Here is a 14,454-nt window from a genome sequence, read left to right on the forward strand (position 1 = left end):
TAGAATGGGTTTGCTTTAGCAGAAAATTTGGTAGAACAGTGGAACAAAGGTTCATTGAAAGAAAGGATAAACTGCCAAAAATGGCTTATTTATTTTCTGTTTTGTAAAATTATTAACCACCATTAAAGAGGGAAGTCTTAATTAGAAATACATTATTAGTGCAATGAATTTGTAAAGACCCATGGGTGAGTCTTTACTTCTATAACTGCATAGATACATCTCTGCAGGGGTTTTTTTGGCAACAGGAAGAAGTGCTTTGCTATTTCCTTTTCTAGCTTGTAGATCTGGGGTTTCCTGTTGGTCTCCCATCCAACCTCTAATGAGGCCTAATGAATCTTAATTTTGTTGAGGTTGACCTAATCTAGCTAAGTGCTGCTACCTAGTGGGATGACAAATAAATTTGTCCATTCTTACAAAAACTAAATGAATTACTTGCACTTTCTTCCTCTCCTTCCTTCCCAGCTGGGAGTGAGAGAAATTGAAAAGAGACCTGAGCATATCTGATTTTTGTCAGGTACACAGCGTTTTGGAGCACAGCCCACTGGCAAAAAACATGTGGTGTTTTATCCACAGCAGCATTAGAAATGTTCTCTGCTCAGTTTGGCGCCAATGATCGAAGTCTGTTGTTAGCTGGAGTTCACACAGACGTCTTGCCAGGTCTGCCCAGAATACTGTCTCCTGTGACTTCCTGTGGTCTTGCATAATATTTCCTTGCTGTTTGTTATAACTTTGTGCATTTGCTGGAGCTGCCTGTGATGCTAACAGAGCACATTAAGGGCTCAGGCTCTCAACCAAAAGGTCTGATCCCTTGTGGAGCTGCCATGGGTCACTTCAGGTAACATAATTAAGTTGCACTGCTCACGTAGGTGACTGCTGTTCAAACTTCTGAGGCTGATGAAGTCTTCCCCACCCTGGTACCCTTCTGATATATCCGACTTTGGTCCCATAAATAACAGTGAGCCTGTTACCTTTTGAATTGGTAGATGGAGACCATAACCTAAAGGTACCAGTTTAAAGAAAGTCGATCTGGGTCATAGAAGTAGCTGTAGAACCACGCTTTTCAAGCAGAGTTGAATTCATCAGCTTTCAGATGCTAACCAGAAAAGACGTCAGATGTACATAATCTATGACAGAGCTAACCTCTCACGTAGACACTCTCAGTATCTAAGATGAGAAACTGACAGCTATTTCTAGGAAATACTACAGCACTATCAAACCAGAATTGATCCATATATCACACCAGCACCCTTTTTGTGTCTCTTAGTATGGGGCCAATTGCTTTGGCCTTTTTCTATTGGGAATATGTGGGATGGATTGAAGGAGCAAAATGGGTGCCATAAGAACTCCAAATGGGTTGCAAATATTTAAAACATTGATTTTACCACTTAACACTCCTGACACTCCCTTAAAATGAGTTCAACTAGGGAGGATAGCCACAACATGCCATGCAAAGCAAAAAAGAGTCTACAGCAGTGGTTCCCAATGTGGGGCCTACGCCCCACAGGGGGGGCAACTTAATTTTTAATGGGGGCAATTTGAAACCTTGTTTAAATCAAGTTAATGGCCTTTTAGGCTTCTTCTGCGTGAGTAGGAGTTCAATTTTTGAATAGTAAGAATTATATGTCACGGGGGGGGGGGGCATGGCAAAAAAAGGTTGGGAACCACTGGTCTACAGTAAGTTCTCTACTTACAACCACAATTGGGATCAGAATTTCTATTGTAATTTTGTGTGGCTATAATGTGAATCACCATGTGACTGGACACAATTTTAGGACTATTTTTACTGTGGTCATTAAATCGATCACCATGGTCATTACTCAAGTTGCATGTTTGTTAAGTGAATCACATGGTCATTAAGCAAATCCAGCTTAAGTGAAGCCAGCTGTGGAGGTCACAAATTACCTCCTGTGACTGCAACATGCTGCAACCATCATAAATACAAGCCAGTTACCTTGGGTCTGAATTGCAATCCAGTGACTACAGGGGTGGTGATCTTGAGGACGGGTTGTAAGTCTGAGGATGCTGTAATTTTGAACCATTGTTAAACACGCTATTGTAATTGTAAATCAAGGACCATAACTGTAGGTACTGTGATGGGATTCATAGTTAATTGAATGATTTTTAAATTAAATAAACTAGAGCAAATTGGGTTCACACCAAAAAAGAAGAAGAAAAAAAGAATCACGATTTACAAATATTAAAGGTTCAGTTCACATAATACAAGAAGCAAAAGCTACATAATGAATGGTCTACCAAAATGAATCAATAAACATCCCGTTGAAAAATAAATACAGGATGAATCAAACCAATGCATTTTATTTGGGGGTGGGGGTGGGGTGGATGTTTTTTTGTGAGAAATAGATGCATTTGTATGACATATAGTCTGGAGAGAAGACTTTGCCAAAAGTTATGGCACTTCTTGAACTATTTCTACTTTAGTCCAATCTGAGACAATTGCAGAATATTATAAATATAATAAGGAGAAGAGGAAATAACATGATAAAATAACAATTTAAATATATATTCTGTGAACTTAAACTTGGGGACCACACAGCAATGGCAAAACTAACAGTATGTGTATACTTGTGTATGTGAGACACAAAAAGTCTCACTAATTTTAAGCAAGAATGATTCCCATATATACAATATATCATGCAACACAGTAAAGCATTTAGTCCCCCTTTAGTAAATTTAGTAAATTTAATCATATATTGTTTGATTTTAAGGGGGCCTAAATGCTTATAAATATTGCAAATTAGCAGATGTATAAAAAAAGGGAAGTCAAGAACTTAATAGCTTTCTAAAAAGCTATTTTTTATTCCTTGCTTTTTTATTGTTTTAATTTGTTGACCTTGTTTTGTTCATCTACATTTTCTTCTACTAACATGTGCACATACACACAGGCATATATTTATACACAAACACACAGAAGAAAATATACCAAGCAACAATACATAGAAAATTAAGAATTAAGTGTGTTATATAAATATCATGGTAGCAAAATAACAATGTTTAGAGATTTGTACTATCATAATAAAAAGGAAACAGGAAAAAATAGATATATTCTATGTACAAAATTCTGTTGAACTCAGCTGTATGGCCATGACAGATACCAAGCAACTCAATACAGTAATGCATCTCCGTACTTTGGTTTTCTGTTAGGTGATAGGAAGGCAGTCCCATCTCTTAGAAATTGCTACATGTTACAATAATTTGCTAGTTATATTCCTCTGAAGGTTCCATGAAGCATCTTGTACATCAAGTCCTTTTTTTATTGATTGATTGATTCATTGCATTTTTGAACCGCCCATCTCCCTCAAAGAGTTACATTTCATATATTTATATATTGAGTGTTCTTGGATAGTTACTTCTACAAGCTACCATATTTGCATCGCAAAATTCAGATAACCACTGGATGGCAGCAAGTATGCCTTCTTTGTTGCCATCCAGTTATCATCTGAATTTTTGAAATCTCAGTTCTGGTGGCATTTATTAATTTATAAATTTTTACATGGGCACCCAACTCAGACATTGATTCTAGGAGATGTACAATGAATCAAAAGCAGAGGATAAAACAATTCAGTTAAAATTCAATCAAACGTTAATAGATGACCAGGAACTGACATCCATGCCATACTCTGGATAGGGATTCCAATATTCACAGCCCCCTACCCCCAAACCCCATCCCCCCAGATTTTAACAGCTATTGGCAGGCAGTTCCCAGTTCCAGAATTTGGTATGCTATTTCATTTTCAATACATTTGTTTGTAATTTTGAGGTGCCAGCTTTCCTAGACTGAGAGCTTCCATGATCTTGAACGGCCTTCTGCAAAGAACTAACTGGTTCTTTGGCCTGGTGGCTCAGCAGAGTAATAGCATTGTGATTAACACCAGCTTTCTGCAATTACTGTAAGTTCGAATCTCACCAGGCTCAAGGTTGACTCAGCCTTCCATCCTTTCTAAGGTAGGTAAAATGAGGACCCAGTTTGTGGGGGCAATAAGCTGACTTGGTATAAATGTACAAAAGTATGAAGGCTATTGCTTAACACATTGTAAGCTGCCCTGAGTCTCCGGAGAAGGGCAGCATATAAATCAAATTAAAAAAAAAAAAACTGTAGCAGCTGCTGTTCTGCAGGATTGTGCTGGCAAAGTAGAGGAGAAGGTGATGTCACATTGATATTACAGAAATCACTAGGGTTGTTTCCACGTGTTTAATTAGTTTCATGTTTCTGTGGATGATACATAGTCTAAACATGCAATGGAGGGGTGGGGGTAAGATCCATCTATTTATTTAGGTTGAGGGCTGGGGCTGCTTTTACTTCTCATCACTTTTGCCACTCATCTGCTTTTTGGAGCCAACGGCAGAGATGAGAGGCTGCTGCTGGCCCATATCGCCCTCTGAGTACCCATGGCCTGGAGCCAAGCTTTAGTCTGATCCCAGATAAAGTCAAGAAGGAGAGGGGAGTGAGTTAGCAAGCAGCCATGGCTTCTGCCAGTCTTCCTTAACATTGTTGAAGTTTCCTCATCAAGTCTGGCCAGAGGGAGAAGATGGCTGAGCAACTGGGTAGGAAGAAGAAAGAAAAACAATTGAGACTGGGGCACAGGTGAGATCCTCAAGCCTATTCTTTTCAAAATCCACCTCTTCCACAAGGCCTTTAATCTCCCCTTGTAATTCTCTTGTAAAGTAAATATTTATATAGCTGGAGTTGTGCATGTTCTTCCCATGTTTCCTCCCTTCCTCCCTTTACACCATGGTTTTCCCTGCTTGAAAAATTCATACTGCAGCGTAAAGTATTTTGCAGCTACTTGCAAAGTAGCGAAGTTCACAATGCTGAACAAACACTAATAGTGGTGATAGTGGTCCTTTTTTTTAAGAAAAGAAAAAAGAAAGACAAATTTTAAGAAAAGACAGGTGTATAAAACAGAAATCCCAATAAAATATATCTAGGTTTGATTTTTTTACTAAAAGCTTATGTGAAATTTGATATTCCATTAGGTATATGTGCTGGCAAATTCAGCTTTTTTCTTTACTTTCCCAAATTCTAAAGTCATAATTGAATCTATTGCTTTAAGCTAGTAGTTGAGTCAATTATATATCAAATAGATAATTGAATATAGTACTTTAATCCTTTAATGTTTGGGGAGGAATTCTGCTGTGAATACAGGAGGCATTTTAAATTCTATGGAATTATTACCGTGTACTGTATTGTATTAGATTGTATTACTGTACTGTAACCAATGGTTAACTGGTTTAATAGGAAGAACGAGTGACTATTTTTAAACTTCTGACAAAATGCTCAGGTTTGTACTATGAGAAAGGCTGGGGGTTTTTTTGTTTTTGTTTTTTTAGTTACATGTGATCTGTCTTTAGATTAATGCATAGCTATTCAAAGTAATCAGCTCTCAGGGGTGGAGAAACACCCATTCTTCTTATGTAACAGTAGTATTGCACTTTATGCCACTTCCAGTTAGTGCAAGTGTCAGGTCTCAGAAGCAAGAGGCATTGGGAGGGATATCTTGCTTGGAGCTTCATATCTCCATCCTTCTGCTGCAGCCAGGTCACAAAGATACCCCCTTCCACCAAAGGCAGGCTGATAAGTCTGTCAGAACCTGTCTGAGTTGAAAGATAAAAGGGGTTGGGCTGTTAAATGCTGGATGTTTCCTACTTTGTGGGCTGCTGTCTTCTCAGTGTTTAAATTCTTTATATCTCCAGTGTGGCTTTCAGAAACAAAGCTTAAAACAACTAACAGGTTTTTGTTGGTATAACAGAGCTAAACTTTGATTGAAATCACCCTGGGGTTTAGCCACATTCTCCTCTATTTGGAGTCTAGGCATTGAACAACTGACATTATATTAATGGCAAGTAGACTTCTGAAGTTGAGTATAATACTGGCTAACTTTGATTACATATAAAGGTCACAAGAAGGGTTTTCAGGCAAAAGGATATAGTATGACAGGCAGAACAGCTCTTGGTTTATGTATTTATTAGAATCACCTGTACTTTCTATATAATTCTTAGAGTTGTTGCTTAGGCCACTATGATATGATGCTCCTTTTATCTATGGTACACAAAGCTATTTTTGTTGGGAAATTGTTTTTGCATTGTTCAAAAGAAAAACAGCTGCCTTCTCACAAGTAAACATGTTTTCTGTTGGTAGGATAAAAGATTTTTCCAACTGCAGTAAGACAATTGCCACCATAATTTTTATAGCAGTTCTCTTTCATATAAAAGGTTAGAGAGGTTAAGATATCACCTAGAAAAAAGATCACTCCATGATAAATAATGAGTGATTTATGGATTGAAGGATGGGGCTTCACACATACAGGCATATGCCCATCATGCAATTCTCTGTTGGGGAAGGCCATGTCATTAAATAAATTAAAGACATGAGATTAAAAATATACCAGGAGTTTTCATAAAGAGCTTCCAGCAGTGGCAGCTATTCTATGAAATACCCTTATCAGACAAATGTGCGAGATGTCTTCACTGCATTCATTAGACTCTAGATAAAACTCTGGGTTTTGTGGTAGCTTTTAGTTGTCTTGTCACTTTCTTCTTAAGTAGGACCTCTTAAGCAGTACCATTTGTACTGTATTTTTAAAATTATAATGAGGACTCAATAAGGGTCCTCATTATAAATAGATAAAAATGCCAAATCCAAACTAAACATCTGGCTGACTATGCTGCCAATCATAATAGTAATAATTTCCTCCCGATGGAGCACTACCTTGATGTGTTTGTGGGGTGTTCAAGCTCTGACAAAGATGAGAGTTATACCAGAGAACCAACAAAACTGGACAGGTCCCATCAGAGGAACTGGACAGAGTGTCTCTCCCATAAACAATATAGTGAAACATAACTTACAAAAACCTATATCAGAGCAGTTGTCACCCAGGTTAACAAAGGCTGCATCAGAGGTTGGAATTTTTGGATATCTAGTGGCAAGTGGGCTATAGGACTCTGGCTGAATAACCAGGGCCAACTGCTGTGGAATTAAAGTACTGGAAGAAAAGTTAATTACTAATCACAAATGTACAAAGATTGAAAACAAAGGAATAATGATTTGCTATTATAAATCAAGTCCAATGTGAAGAGGATGTCTGAAAAGAATGCAACAGTTCTGGAAAGAACAACATCCAGAATCAGAAATAACAAAATCTAGCCAGGGGTGAGCTGCTGGGGGTTCGCAGGGGTTTGGGAAAACCTCTAGCTAAGATTCTGTGCAGTTCAGAGAACCCCCAAATCCCACTCCTGGATGGCCCCACCCCACCTACCCACCCCTCCCAGGAGTCCCCACGCAGCCGATTTTGGATGCAGGTAAGTGCAGGATACGCACAGCGGCTCAGGGAGGGTGAAAACTGGCCTATTGGAAGTTCAGGAAGGCCAGAAACGGACCCATTTCCGGCCTCCAGAGGGCCTCTGGAGCCTGGGGAGGCCATTTTTTCCCTGCTGGAGGCTCAAGGAAAGCCTCCGGCACACGGGGAGGGCAAAAATACCCTCCCCCCACTATGGTGCAGGTGCCGACTAGGCCACACCTACCATGGCCATGCCCGCCCAGCAACTGGGCATAGAACCCCTTCCTAAAATTTTTGAAGCCCACCCCTGAAACTAGCAGATCAGTATTGATTTATAATACAAAATATTTACAACTGGTTACATACCTTTTATTTGAACAGCTTGTGAAAGTGTCGTGACATTTTTTTCAAAAGTCCAAGTATAACACATTTGCTCAGAAACATTGGGGATTCCTGGGCTAGGAAGCCTTTTATGTTTCATACCAGTTCTGTTTCTCAGTATTGGGCAGGAGCCCATGTGCATGGCTTTTGTGTCTCTATTTAAAAGGACCCATATTATTTTTTCTTACAGCTTTATATTGAGCTAGGGCTATTTCCCAAACTACTAGCAAGTACAGTAAATTAGCAAGTACTGTTGCTCTTAATTTTGTACATTGTGAGGTATATCTTTAATATATACCGTTTATTTTAGGAAATTTCAATTCTTTTCCAGAATTTTTTAAAAAAATTGTGAGGTGTTTTTTTTTTTTAATTTTCATAACACCTTGTTTGTTTGTTTGTTTGTTTTTTTAAGACCAGTTTTCTAGATCTGGGAGTTTCTGACCCTGAATGTCTTTGCATGGTACAAATGTATGTCAGGGTGACTTTATTACTAGAGGTGATATGAAGTCATCATCATTAGTCACCATAAGGTATTTTCTATTAATTAACCAATTAACCACATGGTCTTCTGGAAGAATTCATCCTTCTCAAATCCCACTCTAAACCCTAATGTTCAAGTAAGTATGTTATATAAAGGTAAAAGTAATGGCCTCCCCTGTCCAGTCATTTTCTGACTGTAGCGGGCAGAGCTCATGTCTATTTCTTAGCTGAGGGGATGTCCAAGGATGTTTCTGTGGATATGTGGCTGGCATGACTATACTTTCAGACACAGAGAATGCTGTTACTTTCTCACCAAAGTGGTACCTATTTATCTACACACATTTGCATGCTTTTGAACTGCTAGGTTAGCAGGACCTGGGGGAAGAATGGGAGCTCACCCATCACATGGTGCTTGGATCTCAAATTGCCAATCTTCCAGTTGACAAGCCCAGCTTAACCGCTAGGCCACCATGCCCCCTAAATATATTATATAACTCACCTTCAACAGAACTGTCCTCATCTTCTCTTTCCGGTGTTTTATTTTTTATTACACTATGTAGTTTTTTATTACCTGCCACTCCTTTTTCTAATCTGTATATAGATCATAACAGAAACATTTCCCTTTGCCTTATAGCACAGGGAAGAAGTAGAAGTCTTCCAAAGTTATGGTCTTTTTACTGGTCTTGCAGTTCAACAGGATTCATTAAAAAGAAATGTTAAAGACAAATGTTGCAGTCACTTTATCTAAGTTCTTCTGTCAGATTCAAAGAACACTGTTTTACCTAGCATGTGCTTAAATGCTAAATGAATAATACCAGAGGTGGGTTTCAGCAGGTTCTGACCAGTTCTGGAGAACCGGTAGCGGAAATTTTGAGTAGTTTGGAGAACCGGCAAATACTACCTCTGACTGGCCCCGCCCCCATCTATTCTCTGCCTCTCGAGTCCCAGCTGATCAGGATGGGGATTTTGCAGTAACCTTCCCTTGGATTGGGGAGGGAATGGAGATTTTACAGTATCCTTCCCCTGGAGTGGGGTGGTAATGGAGACTTTACAGTATCCTTCCCTGCCACATCCACCAAGCCATGCCATGCCCACCAAGCCACACCCACAGAGCCGGTAGTGAAAAATTTTGAAACCCACCACTGAATAATACATGTGATATTCAATAGCAGAATTTAGGGGCATACACAGGATAATGTTGAAATACTTCTGCCTAGTAGTTTGAGTCTCAGTTATGGCATATGGATTACATCCGTTTTATTGAGAGGGCTTTGGTCTACCACTTTTCCCTTCTTTTTCTTGACGTATTTGTCTCTCCTCTAGATTTGTTCTACAGCAGTTGTTCTTTAAACCAGGAGTAATTTGGGCGTAGCCTGAGTATAATGGAACAATTTGTAATATTGCTTGTTTGTGAGTCAAGGATCAAGTTTGGGAGTGTTGTTGCTGAGACGCTTGTGTAAAACAATAGACTTAGTTATTTTGTTGGGGTAATGACATTATTTCAGACTGGTAAAAGGGATAGCTGGTCCCTTTAGTTTAAAAATGACTTCTAGAGGGCCTCTCCTCTCTGGATCAATTTATGTGGGGTGCTCAGAGGGTTGCAAAAGGGATGAAGAATTTTTTTCCTGGTAGAACCTTCTGTTGGTAGAATGTCACATTTAGACTTTATCTTGTGCATTTTATCACAATAGCACAATTTCCTCATATATGCTTTTCTATTGACACCAAAATAGTAACATAGTAAAGCCCCATATGTTTACAGAAAAATACTTTCAATTTTTGTAATTTTATTTGTAATTTTATTATTCTTAATAATTGGCTTGAAACTACCTAGGCAGTTCAGTGACAATAGTTCTCATAATCCCTATTCCTGACTGGAAACTCTAGAAGTTATAATCCCAACACTTTGGAGGGTCTAAATGATACTGCATGGTTTAAACAATAATATCATTGTTTGAAATTGGGTAGTTGATCATCACTTTTTCAAAACCTGGCAACTTATGCAACTGAGAAAACCAGTTTTAGAGAAGAATTTGCTGATCCCCCCCCCCGCTTTTAAGAATCTAAGACCTAGAACTAGGGGATTAAAGTAAAACTAGAGGTTTTATTTTCCTCACTCACTCCCCCAGTTATATTTATGAGCCTCACATATTTTTATAGCTCCTGACATGGTTTAATTGTCTATTACTATTAGACAATAGACAATACTATTAGCATTGTATCTTGACAAACCAGAAAATAGACTAGGCAGGGCTTTTCATGCTGCTAATAACACAGCACCATTGGATCTTGTTTTCTACCAACTGAATGCTAAGGAAACTCTGACTAATTTTTCTACCCATCATGCAGCCATCAGTATATGGATTATTAATTTGACAATTCCATGCAGCAAAATGAGAGAAAAGCCGAGAACAGGCATGCCTGGAATGTCTATCTGGCATGAACTGTGTGCTTATCTTCCTCTTATAGACATTGGTAATGCCTGTACTTCAGATGGATTATGCTGTACATATCCACAGCTAAATTGAAATAATGTTTTTTGGATTTTTGAGATTTGTTTAGTTCTCATATCCTACACCCAGAAAAGAGGACCATATTGCTGAATTTTATAAAATATTATCTACCATTTTTTGTGGGAGATGTATGTCACCTCCCATGATACTGTAGAATAGGGATGTCAAACTCAAGTCCCATGGGCCACAGCCAGCCCAGGATATGGTTGGATCCAGCCCATGCGGCCGTCCTGGAAACTGTAAGGGGCCGCCCTGCATCGCTTCAACCAAGCCCGTGCGATCCTGCAGGATGAGCCTCCCGCCCCCTGCCCCTCCCATTGGAGACCCTGGATTCCCTCCCCAACCCTGCCCGCCCCGCCCCCACAGGCACCACCCACGCGAGCGATGTAAAGCTGGCTACGCCCCCAGGCCAAGCCCAGTCAGCCGCAACCATTTTGGCCATGCGCCACCTCCCCACTCAGCCCCTGGAGGATAATCACAATGATGATCCAGTCCTCAATGAAATCGAGTTTGACACCCCTGCTGTAAAACAAAGTTTCTAACCATGGCAACTTTAATATCTGGGATTTCAACTCCCAGAATATTCCTCAGTTGCCAAGGTTGAGAAATTCTCTTGTGGAGGATGCAAAAGTACTAAGATATTGCTTCTGCTAAAAAATAGTTCTGGGTTGTCAAGCAATCTAATAAAGAAAAGTGAGTTACTGCCATTCTGAGGCATACTTGAACGATGAGCCTAAAACAGCTGGACAACTGTGACAATTTTCTACACCAAAAAAACTGTTGAAAAATTTCTTTCACTGAGAAATTTCATGAAAACTTCCAAATTCATTGTTCTTGTATATAATACACTAATACTTTGCAAGTACGGTTGTGCCTAGATCTACCCTTTGGGAAATGTAGTCCCAAGAGATCATGAAAACATCATATCTGAACAGGAATGTTTTATCTTTATTATCTAATCTGAAGAATTCTGAAGAACGTAGTGCTTATATGTTGCTTTGCAACTATTAAATTAGCCTAAATTAAAGTATTTTACTGAAATGAATTTTACATATTTTCTTATGGCTAGCTCAGTAGAAAACAACTTATTTTCTGAAAAGTTTTATTCCTATTTAACAAGTCAGGCAAAAATTAATATATTAAAGTCTTTGTTAAGAGAAATTCTAATTTTGAATGTGGTTTGAATCAATATTATAGTTGATGAATGGCTTCCAAATTGAAATAGAATTCTGTACCAGACTTATAGTACTTTTTAAATACAATTGAAATCAGTGACATAGATGCATATTTCCACAGTTCAATTTGCTATTCTTTTAAAGAAGAAATTATGTGATTTGCAATAAAAGCATAAGGTATTCTGACTGCTATTATCATACACAGAGACAATGCCTACAATTCTTGTAGGAATTGTAATATTCATTAATGATGAACAGAAAAACAGCTGGTAGAAAAGAGAATTTAGAAGATGATTTTATCTACCTAAATACCAATACAGTTGGGATTAAATTTTCTGAATGGTTTTTTCCCTAAGAGTTGCTACATTTTGATAGCTAAGATTTGTATATTCTTTCTAAAGACTTTATGAAGAACTCAGTTTTGGCTCCTATTTATAAAAATATATTTGTTCATCTAACAAAATGGTCCATTTATTTCTATCAAGAATCTTGTGCGGCTTACCTGAAGATGGAACTTCTGAGTAACATCTAGATCAGGGGTGTCAAACTCAATTTCATTGAGGGCTGCATCAGGGTTGTGTTTGATCTCGGGGCTGGGTGGGCGTGGCCAGGGTGAGTGTGGCCAGCATGACATCACTTGTGTTGGGGGGCGTCTGTGGTGGCCTGACCTCTCTGACAGAGAAAATGAGCTCCCGAGTTCTGTTTTCGGCTGCAACGGCCTCCTGCAAACTTCTGCCAGTGAAAATGGAGCTCAAGAGGGCCGCTTGATGTCACTCATGTCGGGGATTCCTGTGGTGGCCCGAGCACTCTGCCAGCAAAAACGGAGTTGAGGAGGGCTGTGTGTGGCCCTCCTGAGCTCTGTTTTTGCTGACACAGGATTGCAGGAGGCCATCGCAGTCGAAAGTGGAGTTTGGGAGGGCCCTGCACGGCCCTACCAAGTTCCGTTTTTGCTGGCAGAGGCACTATGGGTGGGTCCTTCGCTATTTCCAGGGCAGCCCCATGGACTAGATCTAAGCACCCTGAGGGCTGGCCTTGAGTTTAATACTCCGATCTAGATTTTATGCATTTAAATGCAAAGAATGAACCATTTTTTTGTTTCATCCCAACAATTCTTGAATTGTTGCCCTGTAACTGTCACCTGAAAGCAGATCATAAAATGGTGTAGGACTTTGTTTGAAAATCTATAGTCTCCTTTGAAAATCCATAGTCTCCTTCCACATTTCATCAGATTGCAACTAGAAGTAGAGTCCATTATTTCAGCTCCAGCACTCGTTTTTCTTCTCTGTTTCTTCTTTATTTACTTCCTTTCTTGATGAAGTGTCGAGAACATGAAACTTTATCTGGTATTATGATTTTTTTAAAGTGAGACAAATCTTAAAAATATATGCCTTAAATAGGAGCTTTGGGTATAAAATAATTAAATCACAAGGGCAAAATATTTCAACATTTCAATGTGTTATTGGCTTTTTGTGGTGTTGTATTGAATCACAGTTTAACCGTAGGAAATTTAGGGAACAACTTCATAGATTCATAACTATAATACTATAATTAATAGTACTATGTTAAGTAGTCACTGTTTACTTTCCCTTTACATTGTGACATGCATAGGGGTATGTGTGTGATATTGGCCCACTTGTTTTCATGATCAGCAAAGTAATATCTCTGTTCCTTGGCAGGGCGAAAAATTGAAAAAAAAATGCTCTCAGTGAGGTTGTGTTATTTGATGTAATGGGAGAACATAACAGACTTTCCCCTTTTCTGGATTTTACATCAGTTCTTATATTGTGTCTTAATCTGAAATAAGAGCACTCTGCATTCTTTAAAACCAGTGAGACTTTTGTGATAGTGGGAGGTCATATAACAGATTGGTTTTCTAGGCCCTCTACAGTGACAGTGAACTCACAAGGGCTTGATCTCATGGGATTGTCAGAAAGGAAGAGAGTTTGTTCTGTTCTATACGGCTACATGATGGGATCTCCGAAGGGACAACATGTACGCCAGGCATCCTGACTCTTTGGGAAAGCTTTGACTTTTGATCTCAATGGATAATGAAAAGGATGGGGAGAAGAGGAACTTAATTTAGATCCAACTACAACTTGCAATGCCAGCTATAAGCAGTGCAGTTTCTCTTTCTTCTTCATCCAAGCTTTTTGAGTTACGGTAATCATATTTTTAGTTACTTTTGCTGGTTTTTTATTGTTTATAATTTATTTATTTTATTGTCAGCTACTATCTGCGCCCCATTGGTAAAATGGGTAAAATGGAGAGATATCCACTGAAACTACTCTTTCTTAAACAGAGCTTTTTAATATTTTATTGATTTTCCACCTTTATTATTTTTTATAAACAATTCAAGGTGACAAACATGCATAATACTCCTTCCATCTCCTATTTTTCCCAACAACAACAACACTATGAAGTGGATTGGTCTGAGAGAAGAGCGACTGGCCTAAGATCACCTAGCGTACTATAACTCAGTCTGTTGCTTTCTGGACTGGAATCTTAAGTACTAGACCAAACTAGCTTTCTTAAAAGAACAAGGAGTAAGTCTGGATGCAAAGTGCGAAAGATGATTCAGAGAGTATGGATGCATATGGAATGCTGGTCAGG

General features: G+C 38.9%; 1 protein-coding gene across 2 annotated transcripts in view; it reads left to right on the forward strand.

Annotated features, from left to right (window-relative positions):
- Positions 1-14,454, forward strand: part of EPAS1 (endothelial PAS domain protein 1) — a 100,694-nt gene that overhangs the window by 16,937 nt on the left and 69,303 nt on the right. The window contains exon 1 of one of the 2 annotated variants that reach the window (XM_034427652.3): positions 4,439-4,603. The exons of the other annotated variant lie outside the window; for it this stretch is intronic. Within the exon in view, the coding sequence (XP_034283543.2) occupies positions 4,548-4,603 (56 nt within the window). The 5' untranslated portion in view covers positions 4,439-4,547. Of the gene's footprint in view, positions 1-4,438; positions 4,604-14,454 lie in introns of those variants that run through there. 2 annotated transcript variants of the gene reach the window in all.

Source organism: Pantherophis guttatus, chromosome 1 (assembly GCF_059756535.1).
Source record: "Pantherophis guttatus breed Tessera chromosome 1, ASM5975653v1, whole genome shotgun sequence".
Lineage (NCBI taxonomy): Eukaryota > Metazoa > Chordata > Lepidosauria > Squamata > Colubridae > Pantherophis > Pantherophis guttatus.